Source organism: Phocoena phocoena, chromosome 19, assembly GCF_963924675.1.
Source record: "Phocoena phocoena chromosome 19, mPhoPho1.1, whole genome shotgun sequence".
Classification (NCBI taxonomy): domain Eukaryota; kingdom Metazoa; phylum Chordata; class Mammalia; order Artiodactyla; family Phocoenidae; genus Phocoena; species Phocoena phocoena.
Window position 1 is genome coordinate 9110295 of NC_089237.1, and position 24087 is coordinate 9134381.

Sequence of the window (24087 nt, forward strand, 5' to 3'; positions counted from 1 at the left end):
CACAGAAGTGGGCTTGCTGGATCGTATGGTTGTTCTAGTCTGAATTTTTTGAGGAACCTGTATAGTTTTTCCACAGTGGCTACACCAATTTACGTTCCCACCAGCAGTGTAGGAGGGTTTCCTTTTCTCCACATCCTCACCAACGCTTGTTATTTCTTGTCTTCTTAATGATAGCCGGTCTAACTAGTGTGAGGTGATACCTCATTGTGGTTTTGACTTGCATTTCCCTGATAATTAGTGATGCTGAGCATCTTTTCATGTGTCTGTTGGCCATTTCTATGTCTTCTTTGGGAAGATGTCTATTCAGTTGCTTTGCCCATTTTTTAGTCAGATTGTTTGGGGTTTTTTTGTTATTGAGTTATATGAGTTCTCTATATATTTGAGTTACAGGATATTCTCTATATCAGATAGATGGTTTGCAGATACTTTTCCCATTTTATAGGTTGTGTTTTCGTTTTGTTGATGGTTTCCTTTGCTGTGCAGAAGCGTTTTAGTCTGATGTAGTCCCACTTGTTGATTTTTTTCTCTTGTTGCTTGTGCTTTTGCTGTCATCCAAAATTTTGTTGCAAAGACCAGTGTCAAGGAGTTTTTTCCCTGTTTGCTTCTAGGAGTTTTATGGTTTCAGGTCTTCTGTTTAAGTCTTTAGTCCATTTCAAGTTAATTTTTGTGAGTGGTGTAAGGTAGGGGTTCATTTTTTTGCATGTGGTCGTCCAGTTTTCCCAACACCATTTATCGAAGGGACTGTCCTTTCCCCATTGAGTATCCTTGGTGCCCTTGTCAAATATTAGTTGACTGTGTATGTGGGGATCTATTTCTGGACTCTCTATTCTGTTCCATTGGTCTATGTATCTGTTTTTATGCCAGTACCGTACTGTTTTGATTACTGTAGCTGTGTAGTGTTGTTTGAAATCAGGAAGTTTGATGCGTCCAGCTTTGTTCTTTCTCAGAATTGCTTTGGCTGTTTGGGGTCTTTTGTGGTTCCGTACACATTTTAGGATTGTTTATACATTTCTATGAAGAATGCCATTGGAATATGATAGGGATTGCGCTGACTCTATAGATGGCTTTAGGTTGTATGGGTATTTTAAAAGTATTTTTAATTCTTTCAATCCATGAATACAGGATGGCTTTCCTTTTGTATCTTCTTCAATTTCTTTCATCAAAGTCTTGTAGTTTCCGTGGTATAGATCTTTCACTTCCTTGGTTAAATTTATTCCTAAGTGTTTTATTGTTTTTGATGCTATTGTGAATTGGATTTTTTCTTTCTTTCTTTTTCAGATATTTCATTGTTAGTGTATAGAAAGAAATGCAACTGCTCTCTGGGTGTTGATTTTATATTCTGCAATTTTACTGAATTCTTTGATTACTTCCAACAGATGTTTGATGGAGTCTTTAGGGTTATCTCTATGTAAGATGATGTCGTCTGCAAATAAATTTTACTTCTTCCCTTCCAGCTTGGATACTTTTTGTTTCTTTATCTTGCCTGATTGCTCTGGCTAAGACTTCCAATACTATACCAAATAGAAGAGGTGAGGGTGAGCACCCTTGTCTCGCTCCTGACCTTAGAAGAAAAGCTTTCAACCTCTTACCATTGAAAATGATGTTAGCTTTGTGTATATGTATGGTTTTTATTATGTTGAGGCCTGTTCTTTCTGTACCCTATTTGTTGAGTCTTCATCATGAAAGGACGTGGTGGTTTTTTGTTTTTGAAAGGACGTGGTATTTTGTCAAATGTTACTTCTACGCCCGTTAAGATGATCACATGATTTTGATCTTCCATTCTGTTAATGTGGTGTATCCCATTTATTGATTTACATATGTTGAACCACCACCCCTGCCTGAACCCCAGAGATAAGTCCCACTTAACTGGCGTGTACTTTGTTGAGAGTCTTTACTTTTTTGAGAATTTTTGCATCTATATTCATTTATACTGGTCTGTGGGTTTTTTTGTTTGTTTTTTTGTGTGTGTTTTTGGGGGTTTTGTTTCTTGTTTTTTGTTTTGTTTGTTTGTTTGTTTGTAGTGTCCTTATCTGGCTTTAGTATCAGGATAATATTGGCCTTATAAAATGAGTTTGGGAGTGTTCCCTCCTCTTGAGTTTTTTGGAAAAGTTTGAGAAGATTTGATGTTAATTCCCCTTTAAGTGTTTGGTAGAATTCATCATTGAAACCATCTGTGTGGTCCTGGGCTTTTCTGTATGGGGAGTAATCAGCTGATTATTGATTCAACCTCCTTACTCATTATTGGTCCATTCAGATTTTCTATTGATGATTCAATTTTGGTAAATCGTATGTTTCTAGAAATTTGAACATTTCTTCTAGATTATCCAGTTTGTTGGCACATCCTGTGTATTTCTGTGTTATCAGTTGTCGTGTCTCCCTTTCATTTCTGATTTTGTTTATTTGTGTCTTCTTTTTTTCTTGGTTAGTCTAGCTAAAGGTTTGTCAATTCTGTGTATCTTTTCAAAAAACCAGCTCTTATTTTCGTTGCTGTCCTGCTCTTTTAGGTGTGTTCTGGGAAACACTACCATCTTGGCCGAGTTCGCTGGCGAAGAAGAAGTGAACCGTTTCTTAGCCCAAGGCCAAGCACTGCCGCCCACCTCCAGCTGGCAGCCCAGCGCTGGGACCAGCCAGACGCGGCTGGGCGCCTCGGGCAGCTCCCACGGCCTGGTGCGCAGCGACACTGGCCACTGGAACGCCCCGTGCCTGGCAGGCAAAGGGAGCAGCGACCTGCTGTGGGGCGGGGTCCCCCAGTACTCCAGCAGCCTGTGGGGCCCCCCCAGTAGCGACGATGGCAGGGTCATCGGAAGCCCAACCCCGCTGAACACGCTGCTTCCCGGCGACCTTCTCAGTGGGGAGTCCATCTAGCCCGGAGAGGCCGCGTGGGCACCGCAGTCATCAGCACTAGGAAGAAACGCTGACCCTTTCCAGTCCGGGCGTCGCTGAGGACCCCGCTTGACCCAAGCAGCCCGGCAGCCCTTTCGAGTACCTCTGTCCAGTACTGAAGACGAACCTTGGCCGCAGTCCTTGCGAACTGTTCCCAAGACAGTGCGGGCTGCGCTGGGTCAGTGTCACGTGTGATGACAGGATGCTTCTCACAGCTTTTTATTTTGTGTCGTCCTATGTTTGTATGGTGTGTTGTCGTTTTGATTTTTTAAGTATAAAAGCTGCTTAGAATAGTTCTTTCATGAAGGGCACTTTTCAGATTGTGGGCTGGAAAGGGTTATTTTATCAAGGGGGTGGGGAGGGAGGGAGGGAGGCGAGAAAGCCTATTTAAAACGAGCCTGTGACGGTTATGCACATTACCAGAGGCGGACCCCGTAATCAGGGGGAGCTGGCGTCCATCACTGGGACGCGGTCCTGGCGGCCCAGACCAGCGAGCCGAGCGGAAGGAGCGGTCTGCGATCTGTTCTCTGTTCCCACGGAGCCGCCTATGCACATTACCCTTGTTTCATTACTTTTTCATGTCATTTTTTTTAATCCCAAAAAATATTTTTTAAAAGTTAAAAAAAATAGACATATCAAACATGCAAATACTTGAATCCAGCAGGCCAATAATGAAATGTGAACACTTTCTAAGTCTAATTCTACACTTCCAGGTTGGCATCAGTACGCAGAAACAGGCTCTAGGAAAAATTTCTAAGTTCACAGCCTATGTGTGTGTGTGTTGAAACAGAAGCACGTGTGTGTGTGCGTGCGTGCGTGTGCGTGCGCACTTTCTGTGTGTGTTAAGTGTGTGAGGGATTTAACTGTGGGTTTTCCCTTTTATTCAGTATGTGCTTTTTTTTTTTTTGGCGCATTGGTCAAACGTTTGTTATTATTAGCTTCTAACTTTGCACTGAGTGTCCCTGCCCTTCCTTTAGCTAATCCTATACATTAAAGAGAATTCATAGGACAGGGCCGGTGACAATTCATGTGTAAATGTTTACTCAAGGACTCTGTTATTGCGTTTAAAAATTACAGTGTATATCTCTGGAGAAATAATATGTATACCTACCTTTAGCAGCTTTTTATTGTGGACTAATGCAAGAAAATTATTACCAGAGTATTGCACCATTTTTCCATTTGGAATATAAAGTTAAAGAGAAAACAACTCTCGTTGAACTGTGGCCATAGATACTTGTAGAGGGTGGATGGTTCCGCGGGAGGAACGGAAACAAGCACTTGGACGTGGGTTGTGACTCTGCTTTCGGAGGAGCCCGAGGTGAGGGCTCCCACCTGTTTACAGACCTTTTTTTCTCCTTCAGACTTTAAAATAAAAAAATTTTAAAAAGGAATTTAAAAAAAGAAAAGAAAAAAAAAAAAAGACTTCCGTCGTAAAGAAACCTATTTTCAGAATGCAGATCCGCTACTTCAGAGCTCTGGGATTGAACAGTGTTGTTTTCCCCTCCGGCCACCGTCGTGGACTCTGTCGACTGTCCCCTTCGTCCAGGTGACGAGTTGTGGTCACTGTCTTGCACACGCGGATGCGCTCTCAGGAAAGCCAGGGTTCCCGAGGGGCAGCTCCACACCATTTCATGTATTTTGTAACCCAACTCCTAGCACTGAAGATGTTATTAAAAAACAAACAAAAAATAAAGAAAAAAAAGAAAAAAGAGGAAAAAAAAACACAAAGAAGAAAGATACCTAATCTCTAACGTGTAGCAGTTACGTATGTACCAAATAATGGACTCAAAGGAAATAGATGTTCGAAGAGTGCTTTATATATTAAAAATTGCTTTATGTTTTAAAGATGATCGATGTTTTGATTGTTTCGCAAGAAAGAAAGACAATGGAGTAACATACCCTTGAGTATGTTTAAAAAAATATATGAACATGTGCTCCCTGCCTGCTTGATCAGGAAACTTGTGCATTACATTTTTTTTAATTAGCTTTTTAATGGTTTTATCAAAACAAAACAAAACAAAAAAAAACAAGAAAAAAAAGAAAAGAAAAAAAAGTTCCTGCAAAATTGCAGGTCAACAAAAGCTGGTTTTATAGAGGATCATGAACTATGCACAAACTGGTTCAAGACTTTTTTCTCAAGTTCAGTAGTGTATTTAGCTAAACAGACCTTCCTCAGAGTAAGTGCATCTCATTGCCATTACATGCGTTCTGTATATTTGATGTACACGTCCCTGCGTTATGTATGTACACCAAATATACGTGCGTGCGTGCCCGTGTGCACCCAGACATACAGCTTCCCATGCTGCATTTAGCATCGAGTTGTAGAAAACTGATATTTTTAAATCGAGGATGGAAGTAAAGATTCTCTCTGTTTTTGTTTTTTGTTGGGGTGGGTTTGGTTTTTTCCTTTGGACCTTTTATTTTGAATTAAAGATGTCTGTAACTCTGAGATTAAAAGACAAGTTTGTGGCTTTTAATGTTTTTCCTCATAGAATGTGATTGTTGAAGAAAATGCACCGAAAGTTGCTTTCAAAAGTACAACGCTTTGTTGAATCTTAATAAATTGCAATTTTTTTTCTTGGCTGTTCAAATAAATGTGTTTTTTATTTTTCAGAGGCGGATGTCATCCAAATTCACTTTGTATGTGTTGGGAGAGAGAGTTGTCCTACTGTGTGTAAGAAATTCCCTGTGTCGTCTTATGCCGTCCTCAGAGTTCACGTATATATTCAGATACCCTCCACGTCTTGGTTGCTTGACTTGTGATCTTATCATTTGTTTTGTGGTTTTGCAGTCCACACTGAAATCTTATTACTAGTCTTCGAGAGGTGCAGTAGAGCCTGGACCCACCCGCTCCGTGTGGGAACCGGTGTCATCTGGGGCAGCCGTGGGACGTGGCCCCAGCCGAGGACCATTGCTCCCTCTCACCCATGACCCAGTTTGGGCATAAGAAATATTCGGAGAGAAGAGAGTAGTGAAGGTCTTTTGGGGCTTCCATGGTGGCACGGTGGTCAAGAATCCTCCCGCCAGTGCAGGGGACACGGGTTCGAGCCCTGGTCCGGGAAGGTCCCACATGCCACGGAGCAGCTAAGCCCGTGCGCCACAACTACTGAAGCCCGCGCACCTAGAGCCCGTACAAGAGAAGCCACAACAATGAGAAGCCCGCTCACCGCAACGAAGAGTAGCCCCTGCTCACTGCAACTAGAGAAAGCCTGCGCACAGCAAAAAAGACCCAACGCAGACAAAAATAAATAAATAAATTTTTTTTTTTTTTTTTTAATAAAAGGTCTTTTGTTTTTCCTAGACATTCGTTTCGGTAAAGTAGCCTTAGCTAACTTTACAGAGCGTCTTGTACAAGCACAGTTGAAGTGACGGCACTGGGCAAAGCAGCAGCAGCCTTCTCCCCACGGGGTTCAGGCGGCAGTCAGAACACTCGGGTCTGGCTCTCAGGTCCACCCCTGGGTCGCCTGCCATGACCTTAAGTAAGTTCAGCACCGGTGCTCCTGTCACGTCAGGATTGTAAAGACAGCCTCTTGAAAACCAGCCAGAATGTCCTTTGTGACCCCCGCTCAGAGACCAGCGGAGTGAGTGTCTTTTTCTCTCCACTCTTAGGCGCCTCGGTCACGTTTTATCGAGAAGATAGGACCCGGGTTGGCCCCCGCAGGCGAGACGGCGAGCTCCCGGCTCTGACTGGCCTCTTTAGAAAGCGGAGGAGGAAAGCGCAGAAGAGCCACCATCCGGAGGAGAAGCAAAAGGCTAGAACGAAACTCATGGAACTCAGAATGTGGACAGTGGAATGTACTTGACACCCTACCCTTGTACGCACCTGGAGGCACCGACCCTGCCGGAGCTGTGAGCAGCCCTTCTGCAAGTGTTCGTTCAGTGCCCGTGAGTCCAGCATCGCTACAGGGAGCGAGCCGGCCCCATGCCTGCTCCTAGGAGAACAAGCCCAGTGCCTCCAGGTTGAGGCAGGCCTCATGGAGGAGGTGGCACTTTCCTCCCAGGCCCGGGGAAAGTAGGGGACAGGTGGGGAACACAGGGTAAGCCAACTGACAGCCTCATGGCCTGGAGTGGAGGCGGCTCCTGGTACCCTCAGGTGAAAAGGAGGCTCGGTGTCTGGGATCAAGAGAAAAATCAAGGCTCAGAGCTGCACTTTTAAAAAAAAATCATTGTGGCGATACCGTGGGAGAAGGCAAAGAGAGAAGGCAGGGTGCTCAGTGGGTAGAAGCTTGATGTGCGAAGAAGGGACTGTTGAGTGGAGAGGAGAGGCCAGGAGGGAGCCGTCCGGGCCAGCGCTGATTCTAACCGCGTAAACGGCGAGGTCCGAGGGGCTGAGTTGCTGAGCACGCGCTCGCTCAGGAAGGCGTTTCGAGAAGATTCTTTGCGGGAATAGAACATATGGGGCGGATCAAGGAGAAACCACATAAGAGTCGTGCTGGAAACATGTAGTTAACTTACTGGCTTTACACATCAGTTTTCACAGCTTAGCTTGTGTGGGACCGTCCCCTGAATGGCAGACCGTGTGGCAGGCCTGGCCCCGGAGCCTGGATCCCCAGTCATCCTGAAAAGCAGAAGCACGTTTCCAGATGCTCCCTAAGTGCGCAGAAGCCTCAGGCTTAAGGGACATTTCACTGGTTCTCCACCCTGGCTGCGTGTTAGAATTAGCCAGAAAGTTCTTAAAATCCCAGTGCCAGGGCACGTCTCACACGTTCAACCGGAATCTCTGATTGGGGCCCAGGCCCCCGAGTTTTTACATCTCCCCAGTTGGTTCCACCGAGCAGCCAGGGCAGAGGCAGTGTCAGAGGAAGCCTGTCAGGCTGAGACTGTCGGCCGCCTACCCATTGGAATAGCCATTTCCGAGAGTTCAGCGCGTCTCATTTGGCAGTCACAGCTAGCTCTTTGCTTTTTTTTTTTTTTTTTAGCAAAACTCCTATGTGCCAGGCAGGGTGCTAAACACTGTGTAGGACTGTGTCTGTTGTTTCAACAGCCCCATGAGGTGAGGACTGAGACTGGGAGAGGTTACAGAATGTGCCCGAGGCCATGAGCTGATGAGGGTCAAATGCAGGCCCATCTGACTCCACGGCCATCGCTCGCTGGGTCAGCCCCACACAGGATCCACCACGGAATATTCCAGCTGGAGGACCTTGAGGCCACGTGTGTATCAGAAACAGCTCCGATGGGCGATAGGTGTGCCTGTAAAGAGACCTGGCTCCAGCGGTAGCAGGGCTGGCGAGCCTGGAGTTTGTACACGGCCAGGTCGGGTGGTGCCGCAGCCCTGGGCAGAATTTCTTCTCCGGAAAACCTCAGCCTTGCTCTTGAGGACTTTCGACTGATTGGATGAGGCCCACACATGTCACTGGGGATAAAACCCTTAAAGCCAGCTGACTGGGTGCCGAGCACCTACAAGATGCCTTCACAGCAACACCTCAGTTGGCGCTTGAGTCGACAGCCAGGGCCACCAAATGACCATCACACGTGGCTTCTGCAGAAATACCCGCGGGCCTTTCGCCTATTTGTCGTCAGTAGCTCATCCTGACTGACCTCATAGTTGTTGCAAGGCAGGCGAAGTGGGCCCAGTCATAGCTGGTGGCAGTGCCAGCTCAGACTGATGTGGTCAGTTTATGTCCATCCATCCAACCATCCAAAAGTGCATCCTCTTCACACAGAGGCAGACATCTGCGGGGGTGTTGGCCCCTAGAGCCCAGGTGAGTGTCCTCACCCGACCTCACCCAGCGGCACTCATGCCCGGAGACACAGCCCAGGCCAACGACTCGTAGAGGTCCTTAAGCACCTCCTGGCTGGGACCAGCCACAACAGGCCCAGGAATCCTGCCTGATCTGTCGGGCGCCAGAGAAAGGTGACAGTCTGCCCCTGGACGTCTGCCAAATGCAGGAGCACCCTGCGTGGGACCGTCCTCAGAAGAGGGACCATTCGGGGTTAGCGTGGGCCCAGCTGGGAGCACTGCTAACGGCAGTGGCATCTTCACTGCGGGGCTGGCCTGGCCCCCCCAGGCCAGGTTTGCTCTCCCAGGTTCCCTGCTGGGATGAGGAACGTGGGCCCATCGCCGCTCTCCCATCCTTTCCCACGGCGGCCGCTGCCCCAGCTCCTGTGGACAGCGGGCACTGGATCTGTGATAGCTCCGTCCCCTCCTCCCCGCACCCTCTGGTCCACGGCACCCCACAGGCTCCTCAAGCACAGCCTGGCAGGACCCGGGGTCACCCCCCGCCAGTCACAGCAGCCAGACCCCGCTCCTGCCACAGGCCTGGGCGCTGGCTGCTCTTCGGCCTGCAGGCTCCTCTCGCCACGGCTAGTTACTAGCAAATGACCCACCCCGGTCCCGCCCTATATTTTCCCTCCACCCCCACCCCAGTAACCACTAGAGCATCACTTCGTCACCCTCCACGCACCCCCGTTCTCGTCCCGCAAGGCTGGCAGGGCAGCACCTGAAGCTGCCGCGCGGTCCATCCCTGCCATTGGGGGCGGGGCCAGAAGAGGGCGCCCTGCGCTCAACACTGAAGCCGCACAGAGTCTGCTTCATGGGGAGCCCGGCACCAGGGGAGGCCCCTCGGGCATCTGGTAGGCCACAGGGCCCTGGCCTGACAAGGAGAGCAGCCTTGAAGAACCAGAGGGAGAAACTGAAGGGGCGGCACATGCACGAGGCCGAAGTTCCCATGACCTCGGCCTGGAGGTCATCCACGGCCTGTACCTACAGCCCTGGGCACCTGGGCAGGCCTGAACATAAGCATGGACTCCCACAAGACAAGCCCACTTCGCAAAATGTGTTTAATCAGAATAAATAGAGTCCTGGGCAGGGTCCACCGGGGGTGCTCCAGCCTCAGACGGGCTGCAGACTCCCGTCACCTTCCCCGTGTCCCAGCAGGGCCATCTCCAGGCGGCATCTGTGTCTGCAGGTCCATGGGAACCGAGGGTGACAGGGTTCCCGGGCTGCCAGGCCCAGCACTGTCCTACTGGGCATCCCAGTCGTCTGTGAATACGGCCGGGGGCATCACGGCCTCCTCGGTCCTACCAACCCTGCCAGAAAGGGGAGTTGGCAAGGGGCCCCGTTGCCTTGGGCAGCGCGGGCCTCGCTTGGGAGGCTGAGAAGCCCCACGGTCATCCCAGAGGATCCCCAGCAGCCTTCCTCAGGAGCTGTTTCCAGGCCTCCCAGGGCTGAAAGGCTCTGGAGAGAAGTGGAAGGAGCCGGACGAGGCCGGGACTCACCACCGGTAGGCCTTGGCAAGGGAGGGAGTGGTGTGGGCAGGGGATCTTGTTAGATGGCTCGTTCTGGGGGCTCCTGCTGCCTGGGGTCGGGGCGGGGGAGCCCCAGGGGCCTCGACCTGCAGACCTCAGCTGGCCCACCTGGCCGGGCGGGGCTTGAGGAGGGGTGTGTGTGCATTCCCGTGGGTGGCCTGTCTGTCCAGGCAGCAGGACGATGTCTGAGTTCATCTCCCCTTCCCTGGGCTCAGCCGCAGGTAACAGTTGAAGGGTGAGATGTGCGGCCGCAGGAACAGCCCCAGCCCTGCGCCAGGGCAGCCGGGGCTGAGGCAGCAGCATTCGGGGGGGGGGGGGGGCGCCCGGGCGGGGTGTTCACCTCACGGGGAGAATGGGGGCAGGGGTCTGAGAAGGCCAGCCAGGCTGACCCCCGACCCATCAGGACGCGGGTGGCAGAGGGACTTCCCTGGTGGTCCAGTGGTAAAGAATCCGCCTTCCAGTGCAGGGGATGTGGGTTCGATCCCTGGATGGGGAACTAAGATCCCACGTGCTGTGGGGCAACTAAGCCCACGCGCCACAACTACTGAGCTCGCGTGCCTCAGCTAGAGCCCGCGTGCCACAACTACAGAGGCCACGCACTCTGGAACCCACGCTCCACAACAAAAGAGCCCACATGCTTCAACGAAGATCCCGCGGGCCGCAACTAAGACCCGACACAGCCAAAAAATAAATAAAATAAATAAATATTTAAATAAAGAAAGACGGGGGTGGCAGAGAGGAGGGAAAGGGCGTGAGAGACCCCCAGCTCCACCTTGCCCCCTGCACACAGTTCCTTCATTTCTTTTTTTTCCTTTCTCAGCAAACTTTTCTTCCTCCCCCAAATGCCCCACACACCTGAGGAGGAAAGGTGGGGAAAGAGGGTAGGGGAGTCCCAAGAGGCTGCAGGCCACCCAGGGACGCCGGCAGCCACTTCCCTCCCCACCGCCGGCGGGAAGAGGCCTCCTGGTGCAGCACCCGTTCCTTCTCCCCCACACACTCCCCTCCAGGGCCCCTCACCTGCTCCTCTCCTTCCTCTCATAGATACGCTGAAGCTTGTTGATTAAGAAGATTTTGTCTTCCCCCTCCTAGAAATGCCAGAACACAAAGGCTGAGAAAACAGCCATCACGTGTCCGTCCAGAAGTGCCCTGTTCCAGACTGCACTTGGGGTAGCTCATAAAGAGTGTCTGACATCACAAGCACAAAAAGTTTAAAGAAGGGGGACAGAGGCACCAAACAAGGACAAGGAAATACCAAGAGCCAAGTAGTGGGCGCACACACACACACACACACACACACACACACACACACACACATATGCATCTAAGCTTCCTAGTGGCCAAGGTGAAAAGGGAAATGTGATCAGTTGCACAGTGAGGGCTGCCTACCCAGCCTGACTCAATGTGCAACCGGCCCTGACACTTAGTCTGTCTTGGGCAAATTACCTCCCCTCTGACCTCGGTCACCATCTGTAAAAGAGGGATACAAATGTCTGTGTCATGGGGCTTTTATTAGTTTGCTATTGTTGACCTAATCAATTATGGAAACTTAGTGGTTTAAAACAACACAAATGTAACATCAGTTCTGGAGGTCAGAAGTCCAAAATGGGTCTCAGTGGGCTAAAATCAAGGAGTCAGCAGGGCTGGTTCCTTCGGGAGCCTCTGGGGAGAATCTATCCTTGCCTGTTCCAGCTTCTGAGTCTGCCCACATCCCTGGGCTCATGGCCTCCTTCAGAGCCAGCAATGGCCAGTCCAGTCTTTCTCACACCTCTTTCTCTGACAGTGACTCACCCACTTCCTTTCTTAAGGACCTTACGATTACATCATGCCCACCCGAATAATCCAGGATAATCTCCCACCTCCAGGTCAGCTGATTAGCAACTGTAATTCCATCTGCGAACCTAATCCCACAACCCCAATGCCACGTAACCGTGGCATATTCACAGCTTCTGGGATTAGGACAAAGACGTCTTTGGGGCAGGTACTGGCCAACCCAGGGCTCTTTGGACAAGTGACTGTGAAAACGCACATAAAGCTTTAAGTCTAGGACCCAGTAAACATCAGGCGGATTTCAGGGCCCATCGAACCCCGGGGTCAGACTGGATTCCTCGCAGGGAGTCTTCACAAAGGGAAAACAGCAATTTGGTCAGGATGCGTTCTGGGCGCTGGGGACCCTGGCTCACCCACGAAGGCGCTGAGACACTACGAGGTGGGACCTCCTTAAGAGACCTCCCCATTTTCTCTCCATCGAGTTGGTGGGTACAGAGGGCTGTGCACCTGAGTAAGCCACCTGCCCAGGCCAGGGAAAAGATGTTCCGAGCGCAGGCTGAGATCAGAAGTGTGGCCCCAAAGACTCAGAACCAGGGCCAGCCTCGGCCTTGGGAGGACCCAGCCTGCAGCAAGGGCCGCCTGGGGAACCGTCCTTCAGCTCCTAGAGGAACGGCGGGTGGAGCTGGGATTCCCCTCCCGACGCTGCTGTGCGTCCCACCACCACGGGACACCGCAGGCCCCAAAACTCTACAAGGTAGGGCAGGAGCCGGTTGGGAAAAGCCCACTTCCAATACCTGAACCTCAGCCAAAATGCCCAGCCTGAGCCCTGCCCTCGGTTTGTGAAAGGGGAGGAGAGGGGTTACCTTGTACCGCCTTACTTACAACCGTATAAAAAGTGGGAGCTGTCCCCAGGGCATCCTTCCACCCAAGAAGACCTGACCCAGAGTCCCTGCACCAATTAGCCAGCAGCAGAGTCACAGGCGAGCTGCACCCCAGCCCTGTCCTGCCTCAGCTGACACCCAGCAGCTGACCCCCAAGTCATTTCTAACGAAGAGTGGCTGGTGGCCACCAGCCCTGATGTGACCGCCTAGGGGACACAGGCACCAGCTGGCCCCAAGGTGGGCTCAAGCATTAAGTACACTGGGAAGGAAAAGGAAAAAAGAAGAAACAGCAGTGGGGAGAGTGATGTCAGGGCCCTGGGTGCAAGGTTGGGGCCCTGGGGATGAGGTCAGGGCCCACCAAGTGTTCAGGGGAGACCCGCTGTCACTGACAGGTGCCCCTGAGCAGCCAGCCCAGACTCCGGGAGGACAGGACCAGGTGAAAGGCCATTCCTGTCTGGGGAAATGCCAGCCCAAGTGACTCTGACCTACGGGGTAGTGACTTGTTTTCAAAGGTGGTGGGAGGCCCAGTAACTGCGCAGGAAGGGAGGGACAGCCTGCGGGCAAGGCTGGGCAGCCTCTAGTGGGGATGCGGGGGGCGGGGGGGGCTCCCGAGGTGGGAGCCCAAGGGGCACTCACATTGCTTAGCTGCTCCTTGAGGAGGCAGATGACTTTCCGCTGGCCCTTCACCACCTGGATGTTGAAGTAGATCACGGCCCTGCGGGAGATGGCCGCTCAGGCTGGGCCCCCCCCGCGCAGGAGCCCCGGGGGAGGGAGACCAGGGCCCCCACCCGAGCCTGTCCCCCACTCACAGCAGCAGAGCCGATGCCAAGTAGATGGGGAAGGCACTTTCCACCAGGTACTGGTGGATCCAGGGCAGCCAGGAGACCCCGGGGCCCGCCTCCTCCAGGTGGCGCACCCACACCTTGCCTGCCTCATACATGGTGTCCAGGGTCCGGAAGGGGCCGCAGATGCTCGAGGGCTTCACCCTGGGGGAAGAGGGCGGGCGGCTTGACCCCTCAGCCCGGACAAAGGCCACCCCCACACCACCCAAACCGCGGCCACAGCGGCCCCAGGGGGCAGCTCCCCATCCCGCCCCCCGGAGGCCGAGGGCCCACTCACTGCCAGATGGCGTAGCAGACGAAGACGGCAGTGCCCAGAAAGGAGGGGAAGCAGAGCAGCGAGATGAAGACGGTGCTCATGTGGGAGGCCTTCCAGGGCCTGCGGGGCGCCTGGCAGTTGGCCATCAGGCTGGTCTGGGGACAAAGGTTGCGCTCTGCCACCACCCTGCCACCCACCCTCCCCCAGGCCTGGTGGGGCCTCCAAGAGGGAAGGGGGCAAGGCCGGCAGTGGGCTGGGGGTGTTCTGCTTGCAGGGGGAGCCCGAGCCGATCCCCCAGGACAGCCCCGCAGAGAAGCAGACACTCAGAATCTCAGCCCACAGGCTGGAAAGGGCCAGCGGGGCTACCTCCTGGTCTATGGAGGGGAGACTGAGGCTCACGGGGGGCAGGCTGGCCAGGTCACCTGCCCGTGAAAGGGTTGATACTAAAAGCCACCTCCACCGTGCCCAACGCTTTGTGAACGTCATCTCCGGCAGCACCCCCAGAGCAGCATCCACTTTGTACAGAGGAGGAAGCACAGGACCGGGGAGAAGGACCTGGTCCCGAGCACTCCCAGGCCCCCGGCCCTAAGCCCTGGCCCGTGCACATGGGCACCTGGCAGTGACCACGGACCCTGACAAAGGCAGCGATGCAGGGGCGGGGCGGGGGTCAGCTGTGGCCCGTGGGACTGACCCCAGAGGGTGGCCCTGGGCTGCCAGCCCCACACCACTTGGGTCAGGGCTCCGCATCTGCCGGCCCAGCGGCCACCCTGGCTGCACAGTCTCCCCAGGCCCCGCCGCCCTCCCAGGACCCGGCGGCACCTCTACCTTCTTGACGTAGAAGAGGAACAGCAGCTTGATGATCTGCATGGCGGGGAGCAGCGGGGAGAAGAGGACCCCCAGCCTGAGGAGAGCGAGGAGAGGAGAGGGCTGCACCCCAGAGGCTGGGTCCTGACCCCTGTGTGGCTCCCCAGGCCTAGAAAGGCCACCCGGGCCTGGCTCGGCGTCGGGACCCCGTGGAGCTGAGACTGGGTCCCCGGGGAAGTGAGGGTCAGGTCACTCCAGATTCCCAGGGCTGGGTCTTGCTGTGGCCCAGGGGGAAGCGGTCAGCCTCCCCAAGGGCCAGGCACTGGGACACAAGTGGGAGATGCTCACCAGGTCAGGGTCTGCCCGTAAATCAGCTCCAGAACATTCCCCGCAATGTCGAACTCAGGCTTCCCGTTCCCCTGAGACCTCTTCTCAGAGATGAGCCTGGGCAGAAGAACCACTGGGGTCACGCAGGAGGGCCAATCCCCAAGACAGACCCTCGTCCCCACCCCGACCCGCACGCCAAGCTGAAGACCCTGCCCGCCCCACCAGAGTGCCCAGTGATGCAGAGGGGAGACGGCGGCCTGGGGTCCCACCCTGAAGGGTCCACACTGCAGCCAGCTTCATCTCCATCCTTTTTCTAAGCATGTACGGATACACCCGGGTATAAATGTGCACGTCAGCATCAAATGTTTTACTGCCTTTTTTTTTTTTTTTTTTTTTTTTTTTTGGCTGCATTGTATCTTCGTTGCTGCACGTGGACTTTTCTCTAGCTGTGGCGAGCAGGGGCTACTCTTCATTGCAGTGCACAGGCTTCTCATTGCGGTGGCTTCTCTTGTTGCAGAGCACGGGCTCTAGAGCGCAGGCTCAGTAGTTCTGGCATGTGGACTCAGTAGTTGTGGCTCGTGGGCTCTAGAGCACGGGCTCAGTAGTTGTGATGCACGGGCTAGTTGCTCCACGGCATGTGGGATCTTCCTGGACCAGGGCTCCATCCCATGTTCCCTGCACTGGCAGGCGGATTCTTAACCACTGCGCCACCAGGGAAGTCCCTGTTTTACGGCTTTTTAAAAATCTTATTATTATTAAATTCATATGTTCTCAAAGAAAACACAAAAAGAAGGAAACGACACCTACAATGCTAGCACTCGTAGCCAGGACATCTGAAAACGTTCCTCTACTTTCTGTTCTTCCTCCCCACCCCTTTTTCCTTTGTGTGAGACAGATTATACCATATGCATCATTTTGAAACCTGTTTTCCTTTCCAATCTCAAAATAGGTTACATCCTGTCTCCTAAATGTTTTTCTCAGTTTATCGATATTTTACAGAAGAGCCGTCATGGGTAGAGATTTATGGCCCCAATCTGGGGTCAGGTCCTGATTTTCAGAGGCCTGAGAACCGCCTGAATGACCCTCACCTCCACCACACAGGTGAGGATGCCAGGAGCCCTTCCACAGGGGGAGCCCAGGTGCCCAGGAGGTGAGCGCAGGGACCCGCCCCTGGGGCCTCACCTCCACACCAGCTCCCCCAGAAGCGTGTCCAGCAGCGTGAAGATGAAGTCCATCACCATGAGCCGGTACAGCTCCTGGCCCACAAAGTCCTCCCAACACTGAAACGGACGCGGCCTCAGCCCCCAGTGCCCTGGTGCCCCCCACCCCTGCTCCCCATGCCCACCTGGGGGCCTCCAATACGCTTGTAGACCGGGCCAGGTAAGATGAGGTGAGGGCTGGCTGCTGTGAGGGGCCACCACGTCCACCCCCAACCTGGGACCAGGGCAGACCCTCTTGAGGGGCCCGGGGAGCCCCACGCCTCTGCCAGCACTGCCCGGCCCGCCCTCACCTGGTCCTTCAGGGTGCCCACCCTGCGGCCCAGCCAGTGGTAGCAAAGAATCCCCAGGATGACCACCTTGAGGATGAGGTTCCTGCGGAAAGAGGGGGGAGGGCGTGCACAGGCTGAGGGAGGGGTGCCTGGGAGACAGAGGTCCCGCCCCAGAAAGCCCCACCTGGCGGTCCCATCCGACCATGCACCTGCAGATGGCCACGTACACCTCTAGCACCGGGGAGTCGTGCCGCTCCAGGACGGCCAGGACGCGGAACAGGTAGGGGGCCCCCAAGTTGAGAAGGCAGACCACCAGGGGCAGGGCCAGCAGCGCCCCGTCCCGCTCAGCAGACACGCGGCTCTGCTACGGCAGGGGGAGGGCCAGAGGTCAGCGCCCCAAGGACAGAGGCAGGTCCACTGATGGGCCCGAGACGGAGGAGGGGTTCCCGGGGCGGAAGGAGGGGGTGGAAGTGGCAGGCACGCCACCCTTCGCCCCAGGCCCCGTGTTCAAACCGCACAGGAAGGGGCGTGGGAGGGGGAGAACGGGGGATGGAACACAGGTGTGGGGGAAGAAAAGAGAAACCAAAAGAAGACGAGAAAACAAAAGGACAGAAAAATAGGGAGAGTGTTGAGACAGAACAAGAATGAGAGCAAGGCTCGTGAGGGAAGTGGCCTCCAGGGAGGGCCCGGGCGGAGGCGGCGGGGCCGCAGGGGGCCCAGTCTAACGAAGCAGGCATCTGACCCCACGGCCGGAGCCTCCGCGGGGACCCCCACGCCCTCCCCGCACCTGGATCACGAGCTCTGAGAAGGTGTAGACGGCCAGGGCGCACACCAGCGTGGTCCCCAAACACAGCAGCCAAACGAGCCCCAGCACGGCCGCCTGTTGCAGCCGTCCGCACGCCCTCCGGGGGCGCTGCCTCAGCTGCCCCTCGGCCAGCAGCTCCTGGGGGCGGCAGCGGGCCCGTCACCCGCGGCACAGACCCCCGGAGACACGCAGACACACAGGGAGGCTCGGGGAGCACCGGGGGTCGCCTCCCGCCCACCCCTGGGGCCACGGCCCGTCGCTCCCCCTGCTCTGGGGCCCCTCCAGGCACCAGGAGACCCCAGGACGGGGCCGCAGGCTGAGGCCTGCCCCAGCCGCTCCCACGCACCCTCCCCAGCCCTGCCTCCTGAGCTGTCCTGCCTGTGGACAGCCGTACCCTCGCTGACCCGGAGCCCCAGGGCACTCCCTGGGTGCCCATCAGCCGGGTCAAAGCCGTGAGCTGCCCTGACCCGAATCCCGCAGCGGGAAACCCCAGACAGGCAGAGAACCTTCCGCGAGGCCCAGGCCAGCCACCCTCAAGCCCTGAGGCCTTGGGCAGTGTCCTCTCGTGTACCCCAGGGCTATTCCGGGGACTGGGACACGTGCCAGCTGGCACCCTGCAGGCCTCTGCCCGCGGGGGCCGGAGGACACGGGGACTCCGGGGAGAGGGCCCGAGAGCAGCCCTAACCCTCTCCCACCGGAGCAGGCCCTGACTGGTGTTCCCTGGACACGGGGTGGGGGACAGCGGCCCCAGGGCCCCTGGGCAGCCCACCTTCAGCTGGGTTCGGATGTTGTCGTGCTGGAGGCGGCTGGCCCATTTCTGAGTCACTTTGTAGTCCCAGGAACAGAAAACAGTGATGGCATGGACCCCCGAAGTGCTGCCTACCCGGTAGCTCTCCCCAAAAGAGCGGGACATGCTGGGAGAAGCAGAGGCAGGCAGAGGGTGAGATGGGGCAGAAGGCGCAGAGGCCGGGAGAAGACAGATGGGATGTTCCCTGCAGCCAAAACCTACCACCCACTCAGGGGAGCCCTCCCAGCGCTGGATGGGCCTCCGGCCACTCTCCCTGCCCCACCTCTAGCCCAGAGCTCTCAGCCTCCTGGTGTGGACTGCCGGCCACTCTTAGATCAGCCCTGACCAACAGGGTGCCCGCCAGCCACAAGTGGCTAGAAGAGGGGTCAGGCTCCACTCCCCACCAACACGGCCGGCTGCCTCCCACCCAAACGTGGCTGCAGAGGGGTCAGGCTCACCTCAGGGCCTTTGCACTGCCTCTCCCGATAACAAAACACCTTCCCCGGCCTTTCTCCAGCCCACCCTTATTTAACCTCCCTCTCTGGGATGAGTGCCACCGCCCTGGGGAGCTGGTCTGACTTCCTCTCCTATGCTCCAAAACACCGGGGCAACATAACACCAGGAGTTTCCCAGCCTCCTCATTGGCCTGTCTTCTCCTGTAGACAGCAAGCTTCTCAAGGACATGCACCAAACTCACTTACCTGCCCGTCCTGAGCAGAGCACAGCAAATGTTTGTGGAATGGATGGGTGCATGGATGAAAGTGTGGATGGATGAATGGAAGGAAGGCAGGATCCATGGATGCACGGTTGATGGATGGACGGATGGAGTGATGTTGGATGGATGAATGGATGATGAAGTGATGGTGGATGGATAGGTAGCTGGACGGATGAATGGATGGGTAGCTGGATGGATGGATGGATGGATGGACAGATGGATGCATGGGTGGATCAATGGTGCTCAGAGCCAGGGTCATAGAGTGGAGGGCTATTACCTGTACACCAGAGTGATGCAGGTGATAAAGAAAGCTACCCCCACGGTGAAGAGGTAGGCCAGGGGCATGTTGTAGGGCAGGCCGCCCGCCTCAGGCGTGCACTGGCCGCCATCCAGTGGGGAGGCACACGGCTGGTTCAGCGTCGCGTTACTATAGTAGCCGTAGTACATGACGGTGTGGGTGAAGCAGCCCTGTAGAGAGGACGCCCGGCCACATCAGGGACTCTCCCCCTCCCTGCACCTGACCCACCCTCAGGCTTGGAAGGCAGATGGAGGGCACCCAGGGGGCAGGGCGAGGGGAAAGGCAGAAGGGGAAGGGCCAGGGCAGGGGCAGTGAGGAGAACACGGAGGTGGGCAAAGGGCCGCGGCCACCCTGGAGCTGCCAGGGCACCCCCCTCCCGGAGTCGCAGCAAGGGGTGGGGTGGGGATCCCTGGAGGAAGCCGTGACAAGGGGGCGCCTGCCCGCCCCCACCAAGCCTCACCCCACCCGTGAGAAGCTCCAGGCCCCTGAAGGCGGGCGCGGAGCCCGAGGGCGCAGGCGGGAAGGCTGCCTGCACGGCCACGATAAAGGCCAGCAGTGGCAGCAGCAGCAGCGTGTTGAAGGCCAGCAGGGTCTTGAGGAAGAGGAAGTAGGAGAGAACGCTGGAGCCGAACTGGCCCCCGATCCGCTTCAGGGCATAGTGCCAGGGCATCAGGGCCTGCAGCCCCGAGAGCAGCGCGAGCCCCAGGTTGTGCGACGCCTGTGGGGCCAGCAGCAGGACAGCCCTCAGGCGAGGCTGGAGAGGGGAGCCGGCCCCCAACCAGACCCCGGGCCAGGCCTAGAGCGCAGGGGCAGTGGAGGGGAAGCCGCTAGGGGAGGGGGGGTCGATCACACCCAGAGCCAGGCTGAAGGCTAGAGGACCCCACGAGCGGCACGCGGAGGGAGAACACGTGGCCCCCCTCAGTGCCCCCGCCCCCAGCCGCCCAGAGGCGCCTACCAGGATACAGCTGTCACGCAGCCGGCTGCAGCAGGAGAGGAGCCCATGGCGCCCCTGGGCCCTCCGCTTGCCCCTCGGGGGCCGGCTCTCCTCTCTGGGGGCAGAGGCAGCGTCAGAGCTTGGTCCACTCCCTCCCAGGGACCACCCGCCCACCGCAGGCTCAGGGCCCTTCTCACCAACCACCACGCCCAGCCGAGGAAGTGGGGCTGGGGTCCGCACGAGGCCAAGGGGCACTGACCGCAGGCAGCGTTTCTCGGCCAGGCTCAGCGGCATCCCCCGGAGTATGTGGTCCCGCTGGGCCACCGTCAGGCCCTGAAGCTCCTTCACCAGGAGGCCCTGCTTCTCTGTAGGAGCAGGAGGGAGCCCTGCAGGTTCCCCGCAGCATCCTTCCCTCCCTCCCACAACTGTGGCCGTTCCCCGGCAACACAGGCCTCTGCCGCCCTGCCGGGCCCGACGGCTCCTCTCTGCTAGGACCCTGTGCTGCTCACCTGTCCCACACCCCCACTGGCCGTCGCTCTGTCACCTCTGCCCCCTGGAGCCCAGGACACGATCAAGCTCCCAGCCTCTTCTGAGGCCCAGCCCAGGGGCCCCTCTGCCTTGAACCAAACTCTCCTCTTGGGTCCCCACTCGCATCTTGCTCTGACCCCCCAATGCCCCTGAGCCCCGTCCACCCCCCACTCAGCAGTCCCCACTGTCCCCCCACCACATCCCACTATGCCAAGGCCTGGTGGGGTGAGTAGGGGAGGGCGGGACCTGGAGATCTGCCCCTCCCCTATGTCCTCGTTCCTTTCATCTTCACAACCACCCTGGAAAGGGGGTGCTGTTTTAACCCCACTTTACAGATAAAAAATGACCAGAAAGCAGACACCTGGCGTAGTTTACACAATGAAACTGGAACGTCCATCCTGACCTCAGAGCCCACACCACCCTGCACTGCTCCGTCACCCACCAGCTGCAGGCCTTGGGTAAACAGGGAGAGGAAACACAGGCAGGGCCCCAGGAAGTACCCAAGCCCCTGGGCACTGATGCCAGAGATCACCTGGCTGAAGACCAACCTGTGAGCTGGGCCCTGCTCCCTCCTACGACCACTCTTCCTTGTTCTCCAGCCCCGCCACACAGGCCTCCCGGATACTCAGGCAAGCCGGCAGGCTCCCACCTCAGGGCCTTTGCCCATGCCCCATTGACTCTAGTGTCACTTCCTCCAGGAAGCCTTCCTGGGTCGCTCCAGGCTAGACAGGTTCCGTGACACTCTCCTGCGGCGTGCCTTTCCTCAGCTGCCCTTATCTGAGCTTCAACCATCCACTTATCCATTTATTTGGTTCCTGCCTGTTTCACAAGGCAGACGATAAGCTGCATGAGAGCTGACTGGGTCTGCTTACCACCATCACATCCCAAAGCCAACACCAGCGTCTGCGACACTACAAACACTCAACAGACGCTGTGGAGCGCGTGCCTGCATGAGCCAAACACTGTGCAGCTGGAAAGGCACGCACTTCTCTACGCCAGTGGCCGAACGCCGAGACACTCCCATACCCCTGCAAAGAGACCTCACCGCTGGGGGCCTTCAGACAGCCCACTGCACCCCCGTCCCCCGACCCAGCCTGCTGACCTCCTCCCCACCGAGGCTCCGGGCCCCCCTCACTCACCATCCTCCTCCAGGACCGCGGGGTCCAGCTCCAGGTCGTACAGGCGGAGGCTGGGCCGGGCTGAGCGGCCCACATCTCTGAGCTGAGGCCGGCCGGCCCTGCGGCGCAGCCTCACCGTACGGCTGTAGTACTGGGAGATGATGGCGCCGCGGCTCCGGCCTGTGGAGGCCGCTGGTCAGGGGGGGACGCGCCCCTCTTATGTAGAGGCAGGGGCTGCCCCCCCGCTCCTTCCCAGGACCCATGAAAGTTCTTTCACAAGAGACCTCAAGCACCACCGGGTTCCCAAGAGCATATTTTTATCCCCGTGACGACTCCGGAGTCGTTTTTAGACCGCGGCGAGGCTGCATGGGACTGAGCTGGGCCTCCAAGCAGCAGACAGGGTGGGGTAAGAGCCAAAGAGGCCTGGCTCTGAGGTACACAGATCCCCGCCGGAAACCGCAGCCCAGCCCAGGGTCCAAAGGCAGAGGGTCCCACTCACCAATGGTGCGACTGGGCATGCTGGCCAAGATGTGGAGTGTGGCCGTGCTGTAGACAGGGGCGCCCTCGGGCCCCAGCAAGGCCTGGCGGTCACTGCCTGCCCAGCAAGAAAGACTCGTCCAGAGGTTCTACAGACACCACTGGCCGGAGATATCCCCTGCCCACCAGCTGCTCCAGGCTGCTAGGAGGGGCTTCCTGAGAGGTTGAGAGGCTCCGTGTCCGGCCCACACATCCCAGCACCCGGCCTGGGCCGGGGCAGGCGGGCTCACCTGAGGCCCCCAGGGCTCCAGCCCCCAGCGCCCTGTGCTGCAGCTCCAGCCCCTCCTCGGCCACCCAGCGGCTCTGCTCCTGGATGAGCTGGTGGAAGGAGTCGTGCACTTCGCTCTCATCGTAGGGGCTGGGCTCCTGGCTGCTGCGGTGAGAATGGGGGAAGGGGCAGGAGTTCAGGCTGCGGCTGACCCAGTCCTCGCCCCAGCAGCCTACCCCCTCCGAAGGGCTGAGGTCCAGACCACCCCTCCCTGGGGGTGATACATCCCAGCCCCCCAGCCCCACCTCAGAGCACTTACTCCTCTGGGTCCTGTGGGGTCTCAGGGACATTGAGGACAAAAGCCAGCGACCGGGACATATCTGCGGCCCACCCGCAGCCAGTCTGCCAACCTAGGGCAGTTCAGAGCCTGGACACAGCCTCAGGAGCCTCCCGCTGCCCATGTGATGAGACAGAAAGCGTTACAGCAAAGTTAGCCTGGCTCCACTGCCCACTCCCTGGGGACCATGGGGGGTGCCACTCCCAGCCCAGGCTGCCTGAGCCCCCATCCTGCCCCCATCCACACACAAACACCAAACGCGTGGCCAAGTGAGTGGCCCCAAATAATCCTCAGGCCAGAACGGATTGAGGGGGAGCTCCTTCCGGAGGGAAGGAGGAAGGAAGTGAGGGGAGTCTGGGCAGCTCCCCACCGGCTTCCTCAGTGACGCCATCCCTGAGAGATGGGGAGCGGGTGGGGTGCCTGTAGATAGGTTCTCCATTCCCAGGGCTCTGACCCAGAGATGCCGCCCTCTGGGTGGGAAAGGTCAGAGCAGTTGAGACCTTCCCTGCGCCCGCCCGTGACCACACAGCACTTCCTCCCGGCCGGAAATCCCACAGACAGCTAGCAGCCTGGGCCCTCACCCTCACCAGCGCCTGACAGAACGGCAGACAGGATGGCCTCCTCGGCAGCGCCCCACCCTGCATCCCCCCCACAGGAGTCACTCCACGCCACCCTGGGCGCGTCAATGTTGACAGCCCTCCTGGGAGACTCCCCTATATTCCATCACCTCCCGCAGGCCGGGGCAGCTGGCTGGGGGAGGGGTGCTGGGCGTTGAACAGGCAGCCTTTGTCCGGGCTCTGCCATCACCCAAGACAACTGAACCAGGGCGGCCTTGTCCAGGCTCTTCAGCCCGTGGGAGTGGGGCAAGGGCAGCAGGCTCCCAACCACCCACTGAGTCCCGCAGGCTCTGCCCCAGCAAGATGGGGCCCAGCCCTCGGTCTGCCCTGTCCACCCCTCCTCGCTACCCTCACCCCCAGGGAACTCAGCACAGACGAAAGCTGGCTCAGCTCAAGGGGCTTCCTGAGGCGAGGCCAGGGTGTCCAGACAGAGCAGGTCCCGCTAGGGCTGTACCCAGACAGTGCCCTCACTTCGGGGTGTCCAGTCTCTGAGCCCAGGCCGCACAGAGTCCAAGCCCCCTCCCCTTCTCTCTCACAAGGAGCACAGTGTGGAGAAACCAGCAGAGAGAGGTAAGAGGTGGACTCTTAACTCTGCCTGAAATGGTAAGTAGCTGGGGCTGAGGGTGTGCCCCCCAATCCAGTCCCTAGAGCTGGAATTCCTTCCTAGAAAGACAGACCTTCCCAGGTTCAGATCTACAGGCCTCTC

General features: G+C 56.7%; 2 protein-coding genes and 1 pseudogene across 7 annotated transcripts in view; 2 read left to right on the plus strand and 1 right to left on the minus strand.

Annotated features, from left to right (window-relative positions):
- The window catches only part of TNRC6C (trinucleotide repeat containing adaptor 6C), a 56580-nt gene extending 53715 nt beyond the window's left edge, over positions 1-2865 (plus strand). For all 5 annotated transcript variants that reach the window (XM_065898114.1, XM_065898112.1, XM_065898115.1 and 2 more), the window contains one exon: positions 2505-2865. In XM_065898114.1, the coding sequence (XP_065754186.1) occupies positions 2505-2865 (361 nt within the window). The remainder of the gene's footprint in view (positions 1-2504) is intronic.
- A 659-nt stretch (positions 2866-3524) lies between these two features.
- Positions 3525-4898, plus strand: LOC136139213 (uncharacterized; annotated as a pseudogene). Its single transcript, XR_010656794.1, has one exon. The product of XR_010656794.1 is annotated as an uncharacterized protein (transcript).
- A 1590-nt stretch (positions 4899-6488) lies between these two features.
- On the minus strand, positions 6489-22805 carry TMC6 (transmembrane channel like 6). The gene is made up of 23 exons (XM_065897105.1): positions 22747-22805; positions 22450-22592; positions 22182-22277; positions 21704-21862; positions 20296-20401; positions 20058-20151; positions 19563-19820; positions 19082-19272; positions 18072-18216; positions 17285-17440; positions 16707-16858; positions 16519-16600; positions 16191-16288; positions 15030-15125; positions 14703-14778; positions 13899-14032; positions 13589-13765; positions 13416-13494; positions 11149-11216; positions 9850-9912; positions 9324-9515; positions 8610-8717; positions 6489-6636 (listed from the first exon to the last, which is right to left on the minus strand). The coding sequence occupies exons 1-23, from the start codon at positions 22803-22805 to the stop codon at positions 6489-6491; spliced, it is 2880 nt and encodes a 959-aa protein (XP_065753177.1).
- Positions 22806-24087: the final 1282 nt, after the last annotated feature.